This window comes from Staurois parvus, unplaced genomic scaffold, assembly GCF_062004578.1.
Source record: "Staurois parvus isolate SC_StPar_1 unplaced genomic scaffold, SC_StPar_1.0 ptg000025l, whole genome shotgun sequence".
Lineage (NCBI taxonomy): Eukaryota > Metazoa > Chordata > Amphibia > Anura > Ranidae > Staurois > Staurois parvus.
In genome coordinates, this window is record NW_028317821.1 from 31,614,290 (window position 1) to 31,637,476 (window position 23,187).

Sequence of the window (23,187 nt, forward strand, 5' to 3'; positions counted from 1 at the left end):
GTAAATTTTTCACCATTTTAACTGGCTGCCACTGTGATTTCTATATTGTCAGCACCTGTTCATTGACACAGGTGAGTTTAGTTACAAATTACAGGAGCATCAGAAACCTGGAATCTAATTATTTCATACAATTTTCAGAAGGTGCCAATAGTTTTGTCCAGTCCATTTTTGGGGTTTTGTGCAGAATGTGTCAGATTTGGCTTTTTGTTTTTCCACTTTTGTGTCATACCTATATAAACAAAATAAATAAACATGAGAATGCCTAAACATTTGTAATTGCAACAATTGTTTGGGTGAAGTGGTGCATTATGTGACAGAAATGCAGAGGAGCCAGTATTTTTGGCCATGACTGTACTTACAAAAAGGGCCCAGCATGAAGTGATTTATCAGAACTGACTAAAGTTTCACTTTAATGAAAATGTGTAGGAATTTGTGTGTTACTCTTGATAGCACCGTTGTATCTTAGGACCTGCAACGCATACATGGAACCCTGTTTTTGTCGGCCTTAGAGTCAAGCTCCACCATCTCCTGGCGTTTCCTCACTGAAAAAATTCTGTACAAAAAAGAAAAACACATTTTTGCTAATAGGCTATTAAAGTGCATAAACAAACACGGCAAAAGAACAAAAATAATTCAGTAGCAATAGGACAAACATGGGAGTTTTATTCTATCATAAAAAGATACATTTTTTTTCTTAAAAAATACAACCAAAATAGAATTTACAATTTCCGTTAAGAGGCAAAACAATTTACACTAACTTTTGTTCCTTTACAGTAACACACATATAAACAAAGATCCTTCTGCTTGTAAATGGAATGAGTGAGCACCATTTAAACGTATGAGGCTGCCCATTCTGACATATTTTCAAAGATGTAGGTTCCAGGCCTGTGATCTTTATCCTGGGTACACTACCTAGTGAGTTATTAGACAAGGAACAAGAGTGTATGATTGCAGTTCAAACATTTCACACTCCTCTTATTGCATACTTGTTCCAGATGAGTGTCTCACTGGGTAGTAAAGTCAAGATCAAGGTGATAGTGTACCATAAAAAACAAGCCAGCAAAGCCAGCTGTCCTATTTTAAATAGTTTTAATTTGTGTTAGCATCTTTTAAAGGTTCAGGTAGCGAGGAAAGCTCATGTAACAAACAGGGCTTAATGACTTTACCAAGAAAGGGTCTGTATGAACCTGTTTAACATGCCCCATTGCTTCTTTCAGCACTGGAACCCTTCATAGTTCTCCTGTGTGATTACATTTTATTGTAGTAGATGGTTACAACAGATTAACAACCCCTAACAAACAAGGCAGAATTTTTGTACTGGATGATCTTCCAGGGAGGTTGCTGAATGAAGACGTGAACATATTACCATAGCGAAATACGACTAAAAGCAATGAAAAGAGTAAAATATAAATATAAGAAGCCTACAGGCTTTTTTACATGCTGGGACCACATTAATACAATGTACTGATATGAGGGCAGGTGAACAAAGGGTTTGAAATAAAACATTGTTTTCCTCAAACATATACACTAGCTGTTGTACTTTAAGAACATTTAGAGTCTATGTTAATCTACTCACATACAAATACCCATTTGTAAAGTACTGGTTAAATGTATTTATTGACTATAGAATCCTTTAGAGAAGTATGCATTTTCCTCAAAGACAAATGATCAGGAGTGAGCAATGGTCCCTAACTGCACTCACATTCTGAATGAAGGTAATACATTTTTAGAATACCAAAAACGCGCAGAATGACTCGTATATATGAGGCACCCAGTGATTATATATAGCTCTACCCCTCCTTCAGTAGCATGGAAGAAAACATTTTACATCAGGAAACAGGAAAAAATAATTTTCTTCTTGACTGACACACAAACACAAATATATGTAGGCTTCATGCAATCCATCTAAAATGTAAGCTGCTGGTAGTACTGTAATGATCTGGAGTGCTCTTTGTGACACACAATAGGTCCTTCAATATAAGTGAATCAACAGTTTAATGCTACAGGATATCTAATCATTACAAATAAAAATCAAAAGCTGTCATCTAAGGTGATGTATGCCATACTGTAATCTATTGATAAAAAATGCAGCCTATCTACTCCCTGCTGAGCTACATTTGCTCAGCATACATTTAAAATGGAAAATGCTGTTCCCTGTCACACCAGTATATCAGAGAAAGGTAAACTTTCAGAAAAACCAAATCCAGCAAATGCGTGACAAAATTAGAAATACATTGGGGTTGATTTACTAAAGGCAAATAGACTGTGCTCTTTGCAAGTGCAGTTGCATTCATTTTTTTCAGAGCTTAGTAAAAGTGGTGAAGCTCTACTGGCTCCCATCATCCAATCATGTGCAAGCAACAATGCAGTTTTTTTTTTAATTTTCCTTACACCTGGTTGGGTATTTCTTTCTCTAGAGAAACTTCACACTCGTTAGCTCTGACGAAAATGCAACTGCACTTGCAAAGTGCACAATCTATTTGCCTTTTTTATAAATAAGTCCCCGATTGTCAATCAGGCTGTCTGTCATATAACGAAGTATAAGCCATAGTATTTTGAGTTTTTTTGTGTGTATTTGCAGCGCCTGTGCCTGGAATCCTGGGCAGCAAACAGACAGTTTTGCAAAGCTCTACGAGTTACCATTGTAGATGAGAGAAATTTTCATCAAAATACATGCATAATTAGTAAGCAGTGAGGGTCAGGTTTTATATTGGTACCATGCTACTTTAGGTCAACGGAGGCAGGAATTTCTGAATTAAACTCCAATATAGTAGCAAATATTTATTGCGTACTGCTCCTATTTAGCACTGCCTTGCTGTGCGACAGAACTGGAAGCAGCTCACACATATATTTCACATTCTCTTCATCCCACCATTTCATTATATGAAGCCTATTCAGATGCATACGGGATTAATAAAATAAAAAAAAAAAAAAAAAAGCATAAAGTGTCAGAATGCTTCTCTAACATCACCCTTAAAGTGAAACTAACGCTAATAATGTTTTATTACCTTAATGCATTCCTTGCATCAAGGTAAAAAAAAAGTTTTATATTTCTCTGTCCTCCCCGTGTGAAGGAGAAGAGACGGGAGAAGAGATCCAGTGCTATGCATGGCTGCCTCTCTTCTCCCCTCTATTCCTCTTCACAGGGACTTGAACAAATGCAGTGAGAAAGTTCCGCGGGACACACAGTGTGCCTGCATAGCAAACGGCTTGCTATGGGGACACACAAAGAAGAGGGGGAGCCAAGATCACTGGCGGGGTACCCGAGAAGAGGATCAGGGACAATCTGCGCAATACCATTGCACAGAGCAGGTGAGTATAACGTTTGTGATTTTACAAAACAGAAAAATAGACTTTAGTAACACTTTAATGCATGCTTTCTGATTCACTAAGCTGGATCATGCATCCAGCAAGTGGCAGTTAATAACTCAAAGTAATAAATTGGATTTGCACAACAGTCAGCCAATAGCATTTTAAAAGGAGAAAAAGGCAACCTGCAAATCTCTCTAAGCAAAGGTTACCTTTAATACAGTGGTTTGTACAATGACTGGCTCTCAAACCTCCCTGACATATGTGGGATGACATGAACAAACTAATAAAGTGAATCTGTCAGCTCCACATCAAGGCTACACTTAAACAACTACCACTTCAAGACAGATAAGTGTGCCTCAGTGGCCATGTAGGGCACTCTTGTGGACAGAATTGCAGTTCACAGAGGTTAGAGACACCAGGTTTCTAGAGACAAAGAAAAATTATTTTCAAAAAGCCAAGCAAAATAGATTTCAGGCAGACAACGTACATAGTAGGCATCTTGGGGTGTCTGTTCTTAAGACCGATGCCACACAATGTGTTGCCAGCAGCAGAAACACTCATAAAAGGCTTCCACTTACCTGTGTAGAATTGCGCTCAATGGCCTGAAATCCTGCCAAATCTCCCTTTTAAGGCTCCATATACACAAACGTTTTTTTAAGTTCCTAGAATCCATTATCAGAATATTTTTTTCTGCTCCTGGAAGCTAAATCGTGTTATCCTACAGTGGATATAAAAAGTCTACAAACCTGTTAGAATGTCATAAAAAATTAAAATTATGTGGTTGCAAAAGTGTGCACACCCTCTTATAACTGGGGATGCAGCTGTGTTCAGAATTAAGCAATCACATTCAAAATCATGTTAAATAGGAGTCAGTACACACTTGTCATCATTTAAAGTGCCTCTGATTAACCCCAAATAAAGTTCAGCTGTTCTAGTAGGTCTTTCCTGATATTTTCTTAGTTGCATCCTACAGAAAAAGCCATGGTACAAAGAGGGCTACCAAAGCATCAGAGGGATCTTATTGTTAACAGGAATCAGTCAGGAGAAGGGTACAAAAGAATTTCCAACACATTAGATATACCAGGGAACACAGTCATCATCAAGTGGAGAAAATATGGCACATTACCAAAAACTGGACGTTCCTCCAAAACTGATGAAAAGACAAGAAGAAAAATGGTCTGGGAGGCTGCCAAGAGGCAAAAACATTCAAGCCCAGAAAACTTTTGCAAAAACACATCTGAAGTCTCCCAAAAGCATGTGGGAAAATGTATTGTGGTCTGATGAAACCACGATTTAACTTTTTGGCCATAATTCCAAGAGATATGTTTGGCGCAAAAACACAAAAACAACAATGCACATCACCAAAAGAACTCCATACCCACAGTGAAGCATGGTGGTGGAAGCAGCAAGCTTTGTGGCTGTTTTTCTTCAGCTGGAACCGGGGCCTCAGTCAAGGTAGAGGGAATTATGAACAGTTCCAAATACCAGTCAATATTGGCACAAAACCTTCAGGCTTCTGCTAGAAAGCTGAACATGAAGAGGAACTTCATCTTTCAGCATGACAACGACCCAAAGCATACATCCAAATCAACAAAGGAATGGCTTCACAAGAAGAAGATGAACGTTTTGGAATGGCTCAGCCAAAGCCTGAATCCAATGGAAAATCTGTGGGGTGAACTGAAGAGGGCTGTGCACAGGAGATGCCCTAAAAATCTGACAGATTTGGAGTGTTTTTGCAAGGAAGAGTGGGCAAATATTGCCAAGTCCGGATGTACCATGCTGATAGACTCATACCCAAAAAGACTGAGTGCTGTAATAAAATCAAAAGATGCTTCACAATGTATTAGTTTAAGGGTGTGCACACTTATGCAACCATATTATTTTAGTTTTTTTTATTTTTACTTCCCTCCACCTGAAAGATTTCAGTTTGTTTTTCAATTGAGTTGTACAGTTTCTAGGTCACATTAAAAGGTGGAGAAAGTTCTGAAATTATTTATATTTGTCTCATTTTTTTTACATCACAGAAATCTGACATTTTAACAGGAATGTATAGACTTTTTATATCCACTGTATGTGCACATGCACACTACTTTAGACTATTAGCATTTTTTGAGCTTCAGCTTCTAGGAGCAGAAATGTTTTTATAGTTTTTTGGAGTGTTTTCCAGCAGAAAAAAAAAAACCACGCTAAATGCTCATAAACACTACTAAAAACGGTCCTTTTTTTCTAGCTTTTATTTTCCCCTTTACATGTACTGTAAAAACGCTAATAAAAGACTAACACTCCCAAACACTTCTGAATGCGACTAAAACACTACCTAAAAAAAAGCTATTACCAGTAATTTTTATCTAGCGTTTTTCCCAGCTTTTTTAGCTTTAAAAAAAAGCGCTAGTGTGCATGGAGCTTAAGAAGGAAATGGCAACTTGCTGATCGAGCTAGCAAGGGAGACACTATTAGAACAGGTTAGTGGTAAGTTCTTGTCACTGGCGAGTTGTTGCCAGTGACAGAATTGCTTGTGTGAGGAGAACTTTTACAAGTTTAAAATTGGCAGCAAGTTTACTTTGATATCCTGAAAGTCCAATTCATTACAGCTGAGGGAAGCAATGGAGTCCCCATGGGCTGGTTCCCTGTTCAGCCCATGCATAGTAGTCTGCAGCATAATAAAGGCATAACTACTATACAGAATATTTTAATTGTGGTTTAAGAGTTGCTTGAAGGATCATACAGAATATAAAAAACATTTCACTATCACAGCTGCATATTAGGAATAAAAAAACATGAATGCAAACCGTAGATAAACCTAAAAGCATAAAGTGCTAGCAGCTAGGAAACATACATATACAGAGTTTTTTTTTATTACCGAAACTATTATCTTCATTCTCTGTTCTGCATTACAGAATAATTGTATTTGTATTTGGACCCTTTGTGGGTTGACCATATTTACAAGATTTCTTTCTCGTTATGCTTTGAAAAAAAAAGTATTCTGGATCTCTCTCATCAGTTTCCTTAATAAATGTTTACTATTATTATGTTACACAATTTAAACATTAACCTTTATAAGTAATAGCACAACATGATTGAAAAAAAAAAGCATTTTTATTCCATGCAGGAATGAAGAGACATCCTCTGAAATCTAGGTCATTGCTCTTAATTTAGTGCTGTGATTCTTAAAGAATACATACAATAATTCTAATAACTTTAAAAGTTGTCTTGCTTAGAATATCCAAACAAAGTCGTAATGTAACTATAAAATTATTCTGCCCGTCCTTTACTCTAACTTGGTGAGAATGCAGGCAAGGCACACAACATCTGACTGACAAAAAAAAAAAAAAAAAAAAAGATTGTTTATCTAGATCAATAGCAATATGCCATGAGATAATACTATTCTGAAGTGACTGAATAAAAGCACAGTTTTAAATACATCTGAATGCACAGCCCTAGGCCATTCCATGATAGTACAGACAAGTCTCTATATAATAATGAATATTTACACCATGCCAAAAGGCACTGTTAATGAAGATGTACACTGAAGGTTTAGCCTAGCTAATTTTCCTTGTCTTGTCCATTCCCAGTGTTCTGAGTTAGGAATTAAGGTCAAAATGTTCTCTTTGTCTCCACCTTCAATACATGCTATGCAGAGAGCCCAATAACCTGGGTGTTGTAGTCAGTGGTTTCCATACGCAAAATATAAGGAATTATGCTATCAATCTGAACATTCCCAATAAGTCCAGCAAAGAACAGTTCTTCCATAACTGCAGCACTCATCAGTCTTAGAGCTGGCAACCTGAGCAGCAGCCGCGACAACCTAAAATTAGAAAGAGAATTTCCTGAACAAAATATATGTTCCAACATGTAATACATCTGCTCTAAGTACCAAAAATAGGGTGGCACTGCTCCCAGGGGGGGAAAGTGTCCACCAAAGAAACATTTGTTCTCTGCCATGGATGTGGAGAGTCAGTCACTGACATTTTGCACATTTGATGACAATAAATACTGCAACTATTTTCTCCAAAACAAGCCAAAACACAATGGCATTGGCTGACTTCCATCCAAATTTAGCTGGCTGTAAGTATGACTGTGGTTGGGAAAGAAGACTGAAAGATTCCTTGGAACAGGGGTAGATGAAAAGTTAAATGTTCTGTGTAGTCTACAGCAAAATAGGGTTATAAAAACAAGTAAAATATACCATCAACTAGCATCCATCTAAATCTTAACTATCATCACTTTGGGCAGTTAATCCTTTATAATTTTAATTGATCTTAATACTGCATTTGGACTAAGGTTTAGCTGCAATACCTAGTTGGAAAAAAAAAGAGTAAAGTATCACCTGTATGTATCATCCGGGTATGTCGTAGTTACATAGTCTTGGAATTCTGTGTAGGCTTTTTCCTGAAGCTTTTCAATTTGAGACACATTTTCCAATCCAGGATGATCTGTACAGTAAAACAGAAGATTGAATCCGCAACCTATGCATTAAATCATATATATATATGCTCATAATGCTCTTTTATACAGCCTTCTGATACTGCACTAAATATTAAAATGGGAACAAGCATCGTAAAGAATTTTATTTTATGTTACATGCATTCATGTGAATGCCTGAAACTTCCAGGTATTTATTAAAGCTCACAAAGATCAGAGTACTCCCTCTGACAATGGCTTTAAGTGCTTTTCCCATGAGAAGAATGGAATCTTTGTTCAGACATTTTACAGGGTCAGCTTCTACTTCTAGACTGAGACACTGGTTCAGAGATGAAATAGCCTCGTAAATCCTGGTGCAATTGCAGTTCTTGGCTGTGCTTACACATTTCTGACACAGATTAGCCCCTTCTTGTGCCTTCTTTCGAAAGTTACAATATTGTAGTCTGGGGACTGGGGAAGACAAGGCTAAGGAAACACTTCCTCCTGCCTGCAACAGACTAATTACCAAATATTATCTCAACCCAGTCACAGTAATCTTCATGCCTAAAATGTTTTTTTTTTTAAATGTGTGCAGAAAATGCAAGAACGACTCTGGCAGTGAAAAGGATAAACATTTACTTAACATTTTACTTACAATAATTACTTACCAGGACTGAAGAGGACAATTGCTTTCATGTAGGCATATTCATAACCATCTAAATTTAGCTTGACTATGCTATTGCAGAACTCCTGAAGTTTGAATATGTGGTCCATTACCAACTTTAACTTGTCTCCCGACAGCTTATCTATCACAAGATAAAGTGGGGTAGTGTTACTCCAACCATTTGCCACTAAGCCATATATTTACCACCCCAGCCAATGTGTATGAATGTTAAATGACAGGCCCACAGTAAATTATAACACTGGAGCTGGATGGTAAAAATCATCAAAACAAAAGGAATTTCTATGTAGGAATTACCTTGGTCCAAAACAATATGTAAAGGATACAGCAGCAACCCACTATAAGTGTGCAAGCAATAAGCTGTGTTTTGTACTAACGTTACTTCTTGCATAAATGTCCAAAAACAATAAAATGGAACATATAAAATCATTTGCTTAAATGCTGGTACAAAACCCCCCCCCAAAAAATCACACACAACAAAATGGAAAGTAAATGTTCAAACTGCTAGCCTCTACGTTTCCATGATGAGTGCCATTAACACAATACAGTTTAAACTCCTTGTGTTTAAAGTGTTACAAACCCAGGACCCTGCATTCACTATATCTGATCTTCCACAGTACACAAAACATGGAAATGAAATTATTTTAGTAAATATAAACTGCTAAATACCTTTTCTCATCAGCAGTTATAACAATCTTGTGACTTCTATCAGTGTTCAGCAGAGCACTGGTTAAAGCTTGTAGGAGGAGTTTTCTTTCTGGTCTAGGAGGATGCAGAACCCCTGGCCTCTGTTTGGACAGTGATGACTGGCCCTGTGCTGATCACATGCACTCTCCCAAGAAAACAAAACAAAAAAAAACTCTCTAGCAATACACCCCAAACTGAGCATGTGCAGTTTCTCCACACATGTCTTATAAGGAGATAAGAGGGGGACACTGGAAGAAGGGGAGGATCAGAGAAGTCATGATCAAACAGCATTTCTACACCATGCAGAGGATTAACCCCTTAGGTTCCACAGTGAGTATAACAAGCATGCTTTACTGCATATACAGACTGATTTTACTGTTGTGGGTTTAGTAACACTTTAATCCTTGTATTTATGGCAGTCCTCATACAAACTTATGTCCGAGTGGTATGACTGTTCATTTCCTATTTTGTCATGGTTTTTATATGTTCCATTTCACGGATTTTGTGAACAGTATTGAATACCATATTGGAAATAAAACTACTTGTGTTAAAATAGGATTATTATCTTTTACATGGTATCATTACAAAAATAATACTTCCTTTAAAACAGATTTAGAACATGAATTTACTACTAGATTTGTATAACATTTTTTTTCATCTTTTCTCTTATGAACATATAAACTTTTACACTGTTGTAACATATCCCTGATGAATGTTTGAACCCCCGAAACATGCTGGCTCTCTTAATCCACTAATTCAATAAAGTCCATCTTGGACTCTGTGCCCATTGGTGTGGTACCCTTACAATTCTTACATATCTGGATTCCAAAAGAACCCCCCTTCTTTAGGGAAAGATTTGGTACATTGTGAGCAGCCTCACAGAAGCAATTCAGCTGGATCAAGGAGACAGTCATTTGTAACACTGAACAAATAAAACAGGAGATCTAGGCCTCCTTTGAGCATGTACCCTGTCCCTATATCACTTTGCCTGAGAATCTTTAGTGCTTTTTATACGCAGCAAGCTGCTACTGAGGCTGCAAGTGAAGGACAGTCACTCACCCAAGAAAAGGACCACAAGATAAAAAGGAGTAGTTTGGTGGGGAAGAATATTGTATTGTAAAAGAAAAACAAAAAACAAATTAAAAAACACCTGAAAATTTCATGCATAAATTGGCAGACAGATGAAGTGACGATTATTAAAGTTTATAATTAAATCTCAGGGATCTTACCATGCTGCAAATTGCCGTGCAGATGATTGACAAACGCCGTTAGTATAGTTGCCACATTCATTATTTGGGAGCACTGAGCAAGACCAAGGGAAAACAGTTCGTTCCAGCAAGCTTTCACTAAAGAGGTACTAACCTCCTGCCTGATGAGAGACACAAACATCACATTTACATTATCAGTGGCCAACTCACTATCCCCAAGAGGCAAAGAAGATACTAGCTTTATTTGGCATTAGCAGTCAACAATTAAACTATAGCTTTTAATAGTTTTTCTGTAACTTGTAAGCTTTATTTGTTGCACAGTATGCAGTCTCATTTATCATTGCTTATAGAAGGGACTGTTCTATGGTGCCCCAAAACCACCAGTTAGCTTTCAACCTTCACTTGGTAAAGGCAGCTGAAGAAACTAATATTGGTGCGGGGGAAACTTTTCACTTAACAAGTAAACTGTAATAATTTGCGTTCATCATATTTTTAAAAGGTTATATGATTTTAAAGTATTGTTTTATATTTTCAGTTTACAGATTGTACACAATGCTTATTTTAGGGTCTTTACTATAAGGTTTGCATAGAATCTTTATTTTACATATAAACATTCATTACAAGTTCAAGGATTTCCAAAAACCTACAGAAACTACACAACAGTAGCTGCCTGCCTTGAGGCGTGGTTTGTCTGTTCAAAACCTCCTATGGAATTGTCCAACAAAAGGTTCAGAGACTCTCCGACCTCATTTAGGGGAGCAGAATCAGTTTGCTCAGTGGGAGATCTATTCCCTGATCTGTCCACCGATCCCCCCCGCTAAGCAGAGCGGAATAGGGAAAATGACAGGTCTGTGTTCGCTCTGCTTATGAGGACACAAATTTGTTTAAATCCGCAGCTCCATAAAGGAGAATGGAGGGTCTGATCAGGTCTGCCTGAAAAACAGACAGGCAGACCTGATCATATTGACCATGTGAAAAGGGCCTTTTGTGAACTATTGAGCTCTGTAAACAGAGACTATATTAAATAAAGCAAATATATAAAAATAAAACACATTTTCAGGTAAAAGTCTTGTCTACAAGATTCTTGCTAAAAGTAACCTTAGCGTGCCTCCTTTGAAACTAGTTTCAGTTTGTTACAGAGACCTAACTTCATAGCCAAGTTCCCCAACTGCCATCACTGCGTCCAATAAGAGTTCCCAACAGGCTGAAAAAACATACGAATTATTCTATATATCTATTCTATAGCACATTATGTGGTGCCTTTAAACTGAGCTCCAGACATCTATATAACACAAATTAATACAGTACTAAATTAAAAATCACCAAATGTATAATATTTAAAATGCAACCTGTTTAGGAATTTCAATTTATAGGATATCGGTCTCCTGTAAGGTCCTAAACAGAAGTATTCATATTTGGAGAGGGAAGACCAGCACTTTAAGTCAGTCAGGCTCTGTTGCAGTGCACATGTGCTGACATGAAATATGCAGACAGCAAGAGAGCACAGGGATGACTATCAGTGCGCTGCTACTCATGCTAATGCTACTGCAATGGAGGTCAAGCATCTGAATGGATTGTCTGACAGGAGTGCCAGGATCACAAAACTGAGTGAACAAAATTACAAATCTTTTTGACAAATAAACAGTTCTCATATATGTATTTACTGCCCTGGAGTTAAGCTTTTTTAAATGTTAGGAATCATGTTACAACTCCATAGTTTGCCATGTGATCTCTTTATTTCCTCTCAGAAACCTTCTGCTGTGTCTGTGCTTTTTAAATGCACTCAAACAGCTGAGCAGTGTAACTCAACAAGACGTATGTGACATCATTAAAGGCATTACAAGACATATAACCATACTGTATTTTATCCAAACACAAAAACAAGTAATATCAAAATGTTTGTTTTACCATTTATTGTCTGATAAAAGATACCATACTAACCCAAGCGCTTGGAAGGCGGGAATAGAACGAGCCCAATGCATGGACAAAAACAGCAGGCGTGACGCAGACTCACAAATATAGTGTACATTCAGATATTCAGGCATTGGTGAAGGCATTGTGAGCTAGAAAAAAAAAAAAAGAAAAAAGGAACTACTAATTAAATGTATTTAAAAAGTATTTTTGGACATGTATTTCAAAAGCATTGCCAATATTATTTCAAGTAAGTTAACTTCTTAAAAAAACAAAAAATGTTGTGGTGGGATATATTAGGCAGTAGGTAAACATGTTGTCCCTGTAGTTGAGGTGTTATAAAAAGAAAAAAAAAGAAGAATGTAAGAATTTGACAAGGGTCAAATTGTAATGGCTAGATCCATGCTCCAATTGAGCATCTGTGCGATTTGCTAGAAAAACACAATCCACGGGAGGCCCCACCTGGCAACTTACAGGACTTAAAAGCATCTGCTACTGATTGCTTGATGCCAGATACCATAGCCTACCTTAAGAGATCTAGTGGCCTTGATGGGTCAGGGAAGTTTTGGTGGCAAACGGGAGACCTACTCAATACTAGGTGGATCATGAGAATGTTATGACTGATTGGTGTAAATACTTACTTTCTTCAGGCTGCTCTGGTCCAGTCATGAGATCCCCCTGTGTCAATCGGCAGCAGCTACAGGGAAGAGGAGACAGCACTCCAACGACGGCTGGTTATACCTGGAGTAGTGACATCACCCATAGGCTTCAATGGCCTATCTGTTGTTGGCACGCCTTCCTCTCCCATAAAGCCATGCTGGCTTACACAGGGGAGTAAGGTCATATGCCCGGACCAGAATGGCCTGAAAATAGGCAAGTATATACATCTTTCTTTGACAGGTTAATAGGCATTAGGATGAGGGAGTGGACAGTTTTAATAGATTTCAGCTGGAGTTCCACTTTAATTGTCTAAATTTATCTTGACATCATTCACTCTAATGTCAATCCAGTATTGTGTTTCTCTGTGACAGACACGAAAATAAACAAATCCATGTGACCAAAGTCACCAACAGTGCAGTCTTTGAACAAAGATACTGCACTACTGTGGACCTCTGTGTTTATGTTCAAATTATTTACTGTGTGCCTGAAGGGTACTTTGGATCCTAAGCAGTACAGAGGGCCCTGATCAACGTTCATACGAGCATTAAAACATTTCTCCCTTATACTACTAATTTCCATCCCAACATTTATAAAATACCATAGCCTCTACTGCTAGAGCTTAGCAGTTGTGTACCTATTGGGCGCAGTGTACAGCTATATATAGTTTTCCAAACTTACCCTAGATGGAAACTATTTTAACCACTTGACCTCCAGAGGATTTACCCCCCTTAATGACCAGGCCTCTCTTTCCTACTCGGCGCTGCACTAATTCAACTGATAATTGCGCAGTCATGCAATGCTGCACCCAAACGAAATTTACGTCCTTTTTTTCACACAAATAGAGCTTTCTTTTGGTGGTATTTGATCACCTGTGCGCTTTTTATTTTTCACGCCATAAACAAAAAAAATGCCAAAAATTTTGAAGGAAAACAATATTTTTTACTTTCAGCTATAAAAAATATATAGTAAACTCAAAGTTGGTTATAAATTTAGGCCAAAATGTATTCTGCTACATGTTTTTGGTAAAAAAAATCCCAATAAGTGTATATTGATTGCTTTGTGTGAAAGTTATAGCGTCTACAAACTATGGTATAGATACTGCAATTTACGCCATTTTTTTGCTATACAGCACTGCGCTAGTTTAACAGACAATTGCGCGGTCATGCAATATGGTACATAAATGAAATTTACATCCTTTTTTTCCCCCACAAATTGAGCTTTCTTTCGGTGGCATTTGATCGCCTGTGCGGTTTTTATTTTTTTGTGCTATAAAAAAAAAGGCTGACAATTTTGAGGAAAAAAAAACAATATTTTGGACTTTTTGCTATAAAACATGTCCAGTAAAAAAAAATTAAAAAATCAAATTTAGTCATAAATTTCTGCCAAAATGCATTCTGCGACATGTCTTTGCAAAAAAAAAAAAAAACCCAATACGTGTAAATTAGTTGGTTTACGTGAAAGTTATAGCGTTTACAAATAGCGGGAAAGATACTGGGATTTTTAGTTTTTTTTTATACTAATAATGGCGGCGATCAGCGACTTATGGCGGCGATCAATGACTTATGGCGGCAATCAGCGACTTATGGCGGGACTGTGGCGGACATTCTGACATTGGGGGGTACTGACTTGGGGTCACTGACATCCCCAGTGACACCAATACAGTGATCAGTGCAAAGAAAAAAAACACTGACACTGTACTAATGGCACTGGGGAGGAAGGGGTTAACTTTATTTTTCAGGGAAGGGTTATCTGTGTGAGAGGGAGTGTTTTACTAGGGGGCAGGGGTGTGTGCTGGATGGGGACAGGCTGATCGGGAGAGAGAGAAACTCTTCTGTCCCGTTCAGCATGTCCTCGAGCTGTCAGGGAAGTGACAGAAAGCACAGCTACTGCCGATCGCCGGGAGATAGCTGGTAAGGACCGGCTGTGACCCGGCGACTGACATCCGCGGCTGTGATCGGCGGGACAGGTAGGGCGGCGGCGCGCCTCGCGCGTGCCCCCTACCTGTTTACAAAACACACGTTTTAAAACGTGATTTTGCCTGCCCGTGCCGCCCTGCCAACATATTTATACATGGGCTGGGCGGCATATGGTTAATCCACCCAGTAATGTGTATTTCCACGTTCTAAACAGGTGTTTATGCTCAAATTATTGTGTAGTTCTCTCTTGAACTAGTCAAAAAAATACTCTTAAACTTAGTAATTTTTCTTCTGAAGTGAGGACAAGTAGCGCAAAACAATGTGAAATTGTGGTTGTAATAGAAACAATGGTAATCATTACCTTGAAGGCTATGTGAGAATCTGTGAGAAGTGGTCCTTCAATCTCAACAACAGTAGCATCACCAAAGATGTTCGCAGCAGCATCAATGCTTTCTGATGAGCTCTGGACAGAGCTTTCAGTGGGGTTGAGAGCTTTTGCCAGAGTATCAAAGGCTCTACATAACAAAGTAAAATTTTCTTAATAAAAAATAAATGCATTTACTAAACATGCAGCAAATTGGTTAGTTACCAAATCAACCAAATTTCTACAGGTGAAATCAATTACTTGCTGCATTCAGTTTTGTCCAGGCAAGAATTTTTTTCTAATGCCATAATTATAGACAATTAACAGTACCTGGTGACTTCACTGCTTGACTGGTCATCTTGTGGAAGCTCTGATAGTGAAGCATCTCCATTACTTAAACTTTCCATGATAGACAATTCTGTGCTCGACTGGGACAACTCTTTTGTTTTATTAAGATTTGCAAGTGATGTGACAACATTGGCCAAAGTGCTTAGATCTCCCTGACAGGCTTCCACCTGATAACAAAATGAGAAAAAACTGCATGAGACTACTGATGGTCACAATTTTTTATAGTACATTGGCAATTTCACAATTAAAGCAAACCCCAAGTATTAGCAAAAATTGAATAGTGTCCAGGACTGGAAGAAAAGCCCTTTGTTATTTGATCTCCTCATGCACCGCATTTCTGTGCTTTCTTAGTGTTGATTGAAAGGCAATCCTTGACCAAGACTTTCGCACTCAAAGTTTGCAGGATGATGAAAACAGGCTAAACGTTATGCCTCCTCTCCTATTGCTGAAATTTTTTATAAAATCTATGTCACAGCTAGGCAAATTTTACACTTGCATGTCTTTGAGGCCACCAGGCCTGACCTGTACAAATATAAATAAGACTAGGTTCATACTCATGCGGTGCGGTACATCCTGTGCAAATCACATGCGAATTGTGTGTGGTGCGATTTAAGCCTACATTATGTATGGCTCAAATCGCACCACATCCGCACCAAAAAGGTGCAGGACCCTTTTTTGGGTTTGCACTAGAATCGGATCATATGGGTTTTCACACCTATGCGATCCGATTCTGCACATCGCACTGCAGTTTGTGGACCGATTTCGGGGTGTTGTTAACATACACACCCGCAGCGGTTTGCATGAACGGGGTGGGATTCTGATGCAGTGCGGAATTCACACAGAAAACGCTGGCTTAGAGTTTTTTTTAACAGGAGGATAAAAACATCAGGTCACTAGCCATATTGTTAAAAAAATGACAGGCTCCTAACCATTGTCTCTAAACTTCGAAATCGAAGGTCACACAGTTACATCCCAAGGACATATTCTTCTTGAGTTCACCAACTCTTTCACTGGCATACCTCTTCCCTGCCTTCAACTTTTGAATCCTCTAATTTTACTTCCCTCTCGAACCCCATGTTAAGATGGCTCTTTGATGTTTAAAGGGCCTTTCTCGCACAACTTATTACGGATCTTGAGGTCCTTACAACTATTCAGCTATTTCCAATTGGTAAGGCTCATGGTCCTAACAGTATTCCCATGGAACTTTATAAGACCCTCACAATGACATTAGCACCCAAATTGGCTACCACACTCACCGCCTGTGTGGACAAATTTGCCTCCCTCAATTCTAGACTTGCTCCATACCTCGACAGGACCAGACCAAATGAGACTTATCTCAAGCAAATCTACCAATATAAATATCAGCAGTTTGTTTACAAATATTCATGCTCAGCACATCAATATGGGTTCTAGGGCTATACACTGGAAATTGAGAAGGCTTTTGACACTGTAGAATGGTCAAACTTGTGGGAGGTCCCGAGAAAGATTGGGGTTTCCACTTCGTTTTATTGCTTGGCTACAAGTGTTATGTAGGGGCCCAGTGGTGTTTCTCATATCTCACAATGCTGGGGAGTATGTTGCATTCAATTTGTTGCCTGTATTATAGGAAGCTAGGACAAGGTGAAGGCATGGAGCAAACTGCCGTTATTCCTCCTTGGCTGAATCAACCTTGTCAAAATGAAAAAATTCTTTCCCAATTCCTTTATTTCACAATTCACCAATCTGGATCCCCAAATCCTTCTTTACCCAACTCTGCCAGCCATTTACCTACCTATGGGGCTCTCAAGCTCCAGGTTACAAATGTTCTACTCTGATTAGACCAGCTCTACGGGGTAAACTGGCTACCTCATTGGTCCATGCTTGCTGGTGGCTACAGCCAAGTGTTAATAACTCCTCAACGTTGAAAGCCAACAATTTACATTCGCTCAAAGCTCTCTAGTCATTTCTGTATTGTGGTCTGAAGGCTCCATGCCATCTTACTCAAACCTGTTGCTGTACCAGGACACTAACCACCACAAGGAATGCCAAAATACAATTCCCAAAAATTTGGCCCAGTGGGCTTGGACAGAGTGGGCAACTTTATGGTACCTCGGACATGTTTACTTTTACCTATACAAATCACTTGGTTTTTGTTGTGCAGTATTTCTGTTTTCACAAGTGGACTTCCCCTGTGTAGGTTAAGACCCTTGCTTTCATATGCTCATTTTCTAAGCAACAAAAAAAGTGATGCTTTTAAACTGGCTAGACATCTACAAAAAACCCCAATATAGCCACTGACTCCACCTCCCCTGCGGCACACTCCTATGGAGGTCTCGTCTGGACCCATTCACCCAGATCGAGCGGTCGTAGAGGTGGTGGGGTCGGATGGCTCTTGTCACCGCTGAGCACCTTCCAGGTCCTCCCAAACCCCCCCTCTCTATCCTTCAAGGCCCACACCTCTGAGGATTGCAGTAACTTATCCCGCTTCCTTGACGACTTTTCCGCCTGGCTACCCTTCTTCCTCTCCTCTGAGCTACCCACCATAATCCTTGGTGACTTCAATATCCCCATCAACAACCAGGCTACATCCCAACTCCTCCACTTAACCTCTTCTTTTGCACTCACACAGTCCTCCATCCACACCAACATGAACACCCTGGACCTGCAGCTGACCGTCAACAGATACAACAGTATCCTTCCACTGTCCTGCCCTGGCCACTACTGCGTATAACAACTTGCTGTCAGCTGCCTTAGATTCTATAGCACCCCTAACCACACGCAGCATTAGACCCCGACCGCTTCAACCCTGGCAGAACGACCACACCAAAAATCTTAAACAACGCAGTCGCACGCTGGAGCGTTCACCCTTTACAAATCCGCCTTCCTCACCTACACCTCCTCCCTCCATGCCTCCAAAAAAGCCTACTTCATAACCCTCATCAATACCCTCTCCACCTGCCCTCGTCGGCTCTTCTCCACTTTCAACTCCCTACTCTCCCCCCCCCCACCTCCACCCACTACCTCACTCACTGCCCACGAGATTGCCAACCACTTCCAAAACAAGATCGACGCAATCCATAAAGACATCACCAATGCTCAATCTACCTCTCCACCAAGCCTCCCTCCCACGATAACCCCCTCAACTCTCCCCTCCTCTGACCCCGCAACTACCCTGACCCCCACCACACCTAACATCCCGCACACTATAACCTCCCCGGCACTCTACTCCTTTAGCCTTGCTACCATTGAAGAGGTCACTAAGGCCTTCTCAGAAGACCGCCTCACCACTTGCCCCCTTGACCCTGTCCCCACACAACTCCTCCGGTCTCTTTCCTCCTCCATCCTACGCTCCCTCACCCACATCTTCAATCTCTCCCTCTCTACTGGCGCATTCCCCTCCCCCCTAAAGCATGCGCACATCACTCCCATACTCAAAAAACCATGCCCTGGACCCCACCGACCTGAGCAACCTTAGACCCATCTCCCTGCTTCCATTTTCATCCAAACTCCTCGAGCACTTAGTCTACAATCGCCTAAGCTCCCACCTCAATGACAACAACCTCCTCGATTCATTACAGTCTGGCTTCCGTCCCCTACACTCCACCGAAACCGCCCTACTCAAAATCACTAATGACCTGCTAACCGCCAAAGCTAATGGCCACTACTCAGTCCTACTCCTCGACCTCTCTGCGGCCTTCGACACAGTTGACAACCCCCTCCTCCTTAATAAACTATACTCCCTTGGCATCAGAGGCTCCACTCTCTCCTGGCTCTCCTATCTATCCCAACGCTCCTTCAGCGTTACCTATAACGCTGCCACCTCCCCCTCTCTGTTGGGGTCCCCCAAGGCTCTGTCCTCGGGCCCCTCATCTTCTCCATCTACACCTCCTCCCCTGGCCAACTGATACACTCCCACGGCTTCAACTACCACCTCTACGCCGATGACACGCAAATCTACCTCTCTACCCCTCGCCTCACCCCTTCAGTCTCCGCCCGAATCACCTGCCTACTGAACAACATATCAGACTGGATGTCACTCCACTTCCTCAAATTAAACCTTTCCAAAACCAAGCTCCTAATTTTTTTCCCCAGCCCGCACCCCCCCCCCACACCCTCTCCATCACGACCAACAATGCCACCATCAGTCCCACCCCGCAACCCAAAGTCCTAGGTGTCACTCTAGACTCAAATCTGTCCTTCCAACCCCATGTCCAATCGCTGGCAAACTCATGCAGCATCTCCAAAATACGTACGTTCCTAACCCCAGACACTACTAAACAACTCATTCACTTCCTTATTATCTCACGACTCGACTACTGCAACTCCCTCCTCACCGGCCTACCTCATCGCAGACTATCCCTGCTTCAGTCTATCCTGAACTCAGCGGCCAGACTCATCCACCTTACCAACCGCTCCGCATCTGCCACCCCCTCTGTCATTCCCTCCATTGGCTTCCGATTGCCCAACGCATTAAATTCAAACTACTAACATTGACGTACAAAGCCATTCATATCGCTGCCCCAAACTACCTCACTGACCTGATACCCAAATACCACCCTACCCATAATCTTCGCTCCTCACAAGACCTCCTACTTTCTAGCTCCCTGGTCTCTTCCTCCCACGCCCGACTGCAGGACTTCTCCAGGACTTTCCCCATCCTCTGGAACTCACTACCCCAATCCATTAGACTGTCACCTACCGTCCTCACCTTTAGGCGCACCCTGAGAACTCATCTCTTCAGGGAAGCCTACCCCACCCTCACCTAACATCCGATCTCCTCCCTTCCTCCCAACACTCCATCCCCCACAGCCACTTCCTCCTGTACCACTCTCCCCTCCCTCCTAGATTGTAAGCTCGAAAGAGCAGGGCCCTCGAACCTCTCGTATATTGTCTTGTTACTGTATTGTCTCATGTACTGTCCCCCACTATATTGTACAACGCTGAGCAAGCTTTTGGCGCTATATAAACACTGTATAATAATATTATCATTATTAATAATAATACTTTTACACTGGCCTACCGGCACCTACTGGCAACTCAGTGTCTCATCGATTTGTTTTACCCATTATAACAACTGTACATTTGTACTCTGTCCCAGCTGTACACATGAGCAAGTCATTTAGATTAGAAGTTGTATATCAGGTTCCTGGTACATCCATGGATCCAAGAACTAATTAAAGGGAACACCAGAAACAGCTAAATCATTATTTATTGTTTTACCTACCAAATGATTTGTAATTTTGCTCAACCATTCTTGTGATGCACACCTTTGTTAATTATGAAAATATTACTCTTACTTCCTGCCTTAGGATTACGGTTTCCAAGGGTTTGTCAAGTACCAATTTATAGTTCAAGGCTCCACTGAATGTAAAGACTCCTCCTCTGTTCAAGACTCCTCTGACAGTTATATGTCACATACTTCAAATACCTGGCTCTGCTTTGTAGCCATTTAGCGGTCATTTTAGAAAGTACATAGCCAATTATCTCCAGAACAAAAAGCAGGTAGAAATCTGGAATAAAGTTTGCTAAACTCCTTGCAAAATATGTGGCCTATCTGAAGGTTAAACATTTAGGAAAACAACTCAATAAAAACAAAAAGAAGTAAAATAGAACTGCTCCTTAAAGTGCATTTTCACTGTTCTAGCTCACAGGAGACCCAGAGCAGTGGGAGCCATAAACCTTTGCTGCTGTCAATCAAACATGTTATGTGGGGGGCATGACTGAACCTCACTGTGTGTCTATGGACCCAGCTTGGCTTAGGAGTGAGCCCATATTGAGAAAGAACAATGAGCTCACAGTTGCCTGGCGGGGGACTCCAGAAGAGGAGGCAAGGGGTATCTCTGTGCAATATCGTTGCACAGAACAGGTAAGTATAACATTTTTTTTTATTTCAGCCCCCCAAAAAAAAACCTTTAATATCACTTTAAGAGGATAGATAGGAGATTATACAAGTTATTTTTTTGTTACAGTTACAGTGTAACAATGTAAATGACTGGGGCTTATTTACTAAATGAGTAGTGACTGTTCACTTATTAAAGTGAATATTCCCTTTGAAAAGTGAATATTCACTTAGATTAGCAAATAGGGTGAAGCTGTTTTTACTTTGAATACCCAGTCATGTAAATTAGAAAAAAAAAAAAGGGATTTTTGCTTGCACCTGAGTGGAAAAAAACCCCAAAACACTACTTTTACAGGTGTTTGACTATTTTTCAGCCTGTAAAAGCAGCTTCATGTTAGCCTATGTGTCAACACATAGGAATTTACAGAAGTATTAGAAGATGAGCAATTAAAAAAAAAAAAATCAAAATCATCAAGGCGTTCGGGAAAGGAGCTGAAGAGCAGGAAAAACGCCAGGCGCATCTAGACATTAATGCATTTTAGTGGCCAGAATAAATAACAACACTCAAATGCCTGATGCAACTAAAAACACGTGCAATATGCAGATTTATGCTTTTTAAGCAGCTTTTCTCCTGCCAGGGGTTCTGGCATTCAGAAGAGAAAAGCAAACATCCGGTGTTCATGAGCCCTAATGGTTTTTTGGAAGAAATTTCCTAGTGTTATTTTTAATCATTCACATACAGGACATAGGTCTGGTGTAACCTTTGTTTTACAGATTGGACATGACTTTCCTCATTTGGATTTCTCCCACTTCACTGTCTAGTATCATGCTCTTTGTGATATTTGGAGAAGATAAGCTTACCTTATCATGTGTAATAAGCACAGGTTCGGTTTTAATTGCAGATGGCTGTAAGTTAACCAACACTCCAGGGTCCAACAAACCACTGGACCTGCAAACAAAAAGTAAAATGCACACTTTTTCAGCTTATTTTATTTATATTTATATACAGTGTGCACGCACACTAGTTTTTTTTTTTTTTTGTTTGTTTTTTTATACAAAGCATTCAAGGTACATAAAAAGTTTCATGTTTCATACGTGTACCTTATGGAAAAAACCGTCCTCTGTACTTCCCTCTCATTTAATTTCACTTCATCAATAGGTGCCAGACTTTTGGCATAAGCCCCACTAATTGCCATTCCTCATGTAGTGACAGTACCCTTAACCCTTTTACTGCCACCGCTGAATGTCTTACGGCAGTGTCAACGGGTTAGCGGGTGATACACACTCTACAAGCCGACTGTCTACAGATCTGAGCACAGGTGCATTGTTGGCTAAAGAACAATGCACACAGCTGCATAAAGATCAGCAACACAGCCCTGAGCACAGACCATAGAATCAAAAATGGAAAACTTTACGTTTGAGTGCAACAATTTATACACACAAACACACACACATTCATTGCAACATTGATAATTAGAGGAGGATAATGATTTCTACACATCTGCACGTATGCGTTTATACAAGGTATTTACAAAACATTTTTACATTTTTCTGTCAACCAGATCCTGAGTGTAAACATCAGTAAATTATTATGTCTGTGTGCAGCTGGCCTAATGAAAGCAATCTGGCAGCTGTGCAGCTGCCGGATCGCTTTCTGTAACTCTGCAACCCCCAGAGTGTGCCCCCCCTGGCGAACGAGGGAAATGGAAAGCAGGTGAGACATGAGGGGTCTAAAAGAGAACGTCTTAAAAATATTAAAATCACACATATCCCCTATGTGAAAAATTTTAAGTTTTGGAAAAAGTAAAACAAGAAAAAAAAAAAAAAAAAGTAAAAAAATCAAGAACTTAAACCCCCCCAAAAAATGTTAGTCTACCTTG

The 23,187-nt window shown here is 40.1% G+C and overlaps 1 protein-coding gene across 2 annotated transcripts in view; it reads right to left on the reverse strand.

Annotated features, from left to right (window-relative positions):
* Positions 1-641: 641 nt before the first annotated feature.
* The window catches only part of NR2C1 (nuclear receptor subfamily 2 group C member 1), a 58,593-nt gene continuing 36,047 nt past the window's right edge, over positions 642-23,187 (reverse strand). For both annotated transcript variants that reach the window (XM_089652679.1, XM_089652680.1), the window contains 8 exons: positions 22,169-22,256; positions 15,472-15,656; positions 15,139-15,292; positions 12,232-12,353; positions 10,312-10,451; positions 8,382-8,519; positions 7,640-7,745; positions 642-7,117 (listed from right to left, as the gene is read on the reverse strand). In XM_089652679.1, coding sequence (XP_089508805.1) covers positions 6,943-7,117; positions 7,640-7,745; positions 8,382-8,519; positions 10,312-10,451; positions 12,232-12,353; positions 15,139-15,292; positions 15,472-15,656; positions 22,169-22,256 — 1,108 coding nt within the window. In that variant the 3' untranslated portion in view covers positions 642-6,942. The remainder of the gene's footprint in view (positions 7,118-7,639; positions 7,746-8,381; positions 8,520-10,311; positions 10,452-12,231; positions 12,354-15,138; positions 15,293-15,471; positions 15,657-22,168; positions 22,257-23,187) is intronic.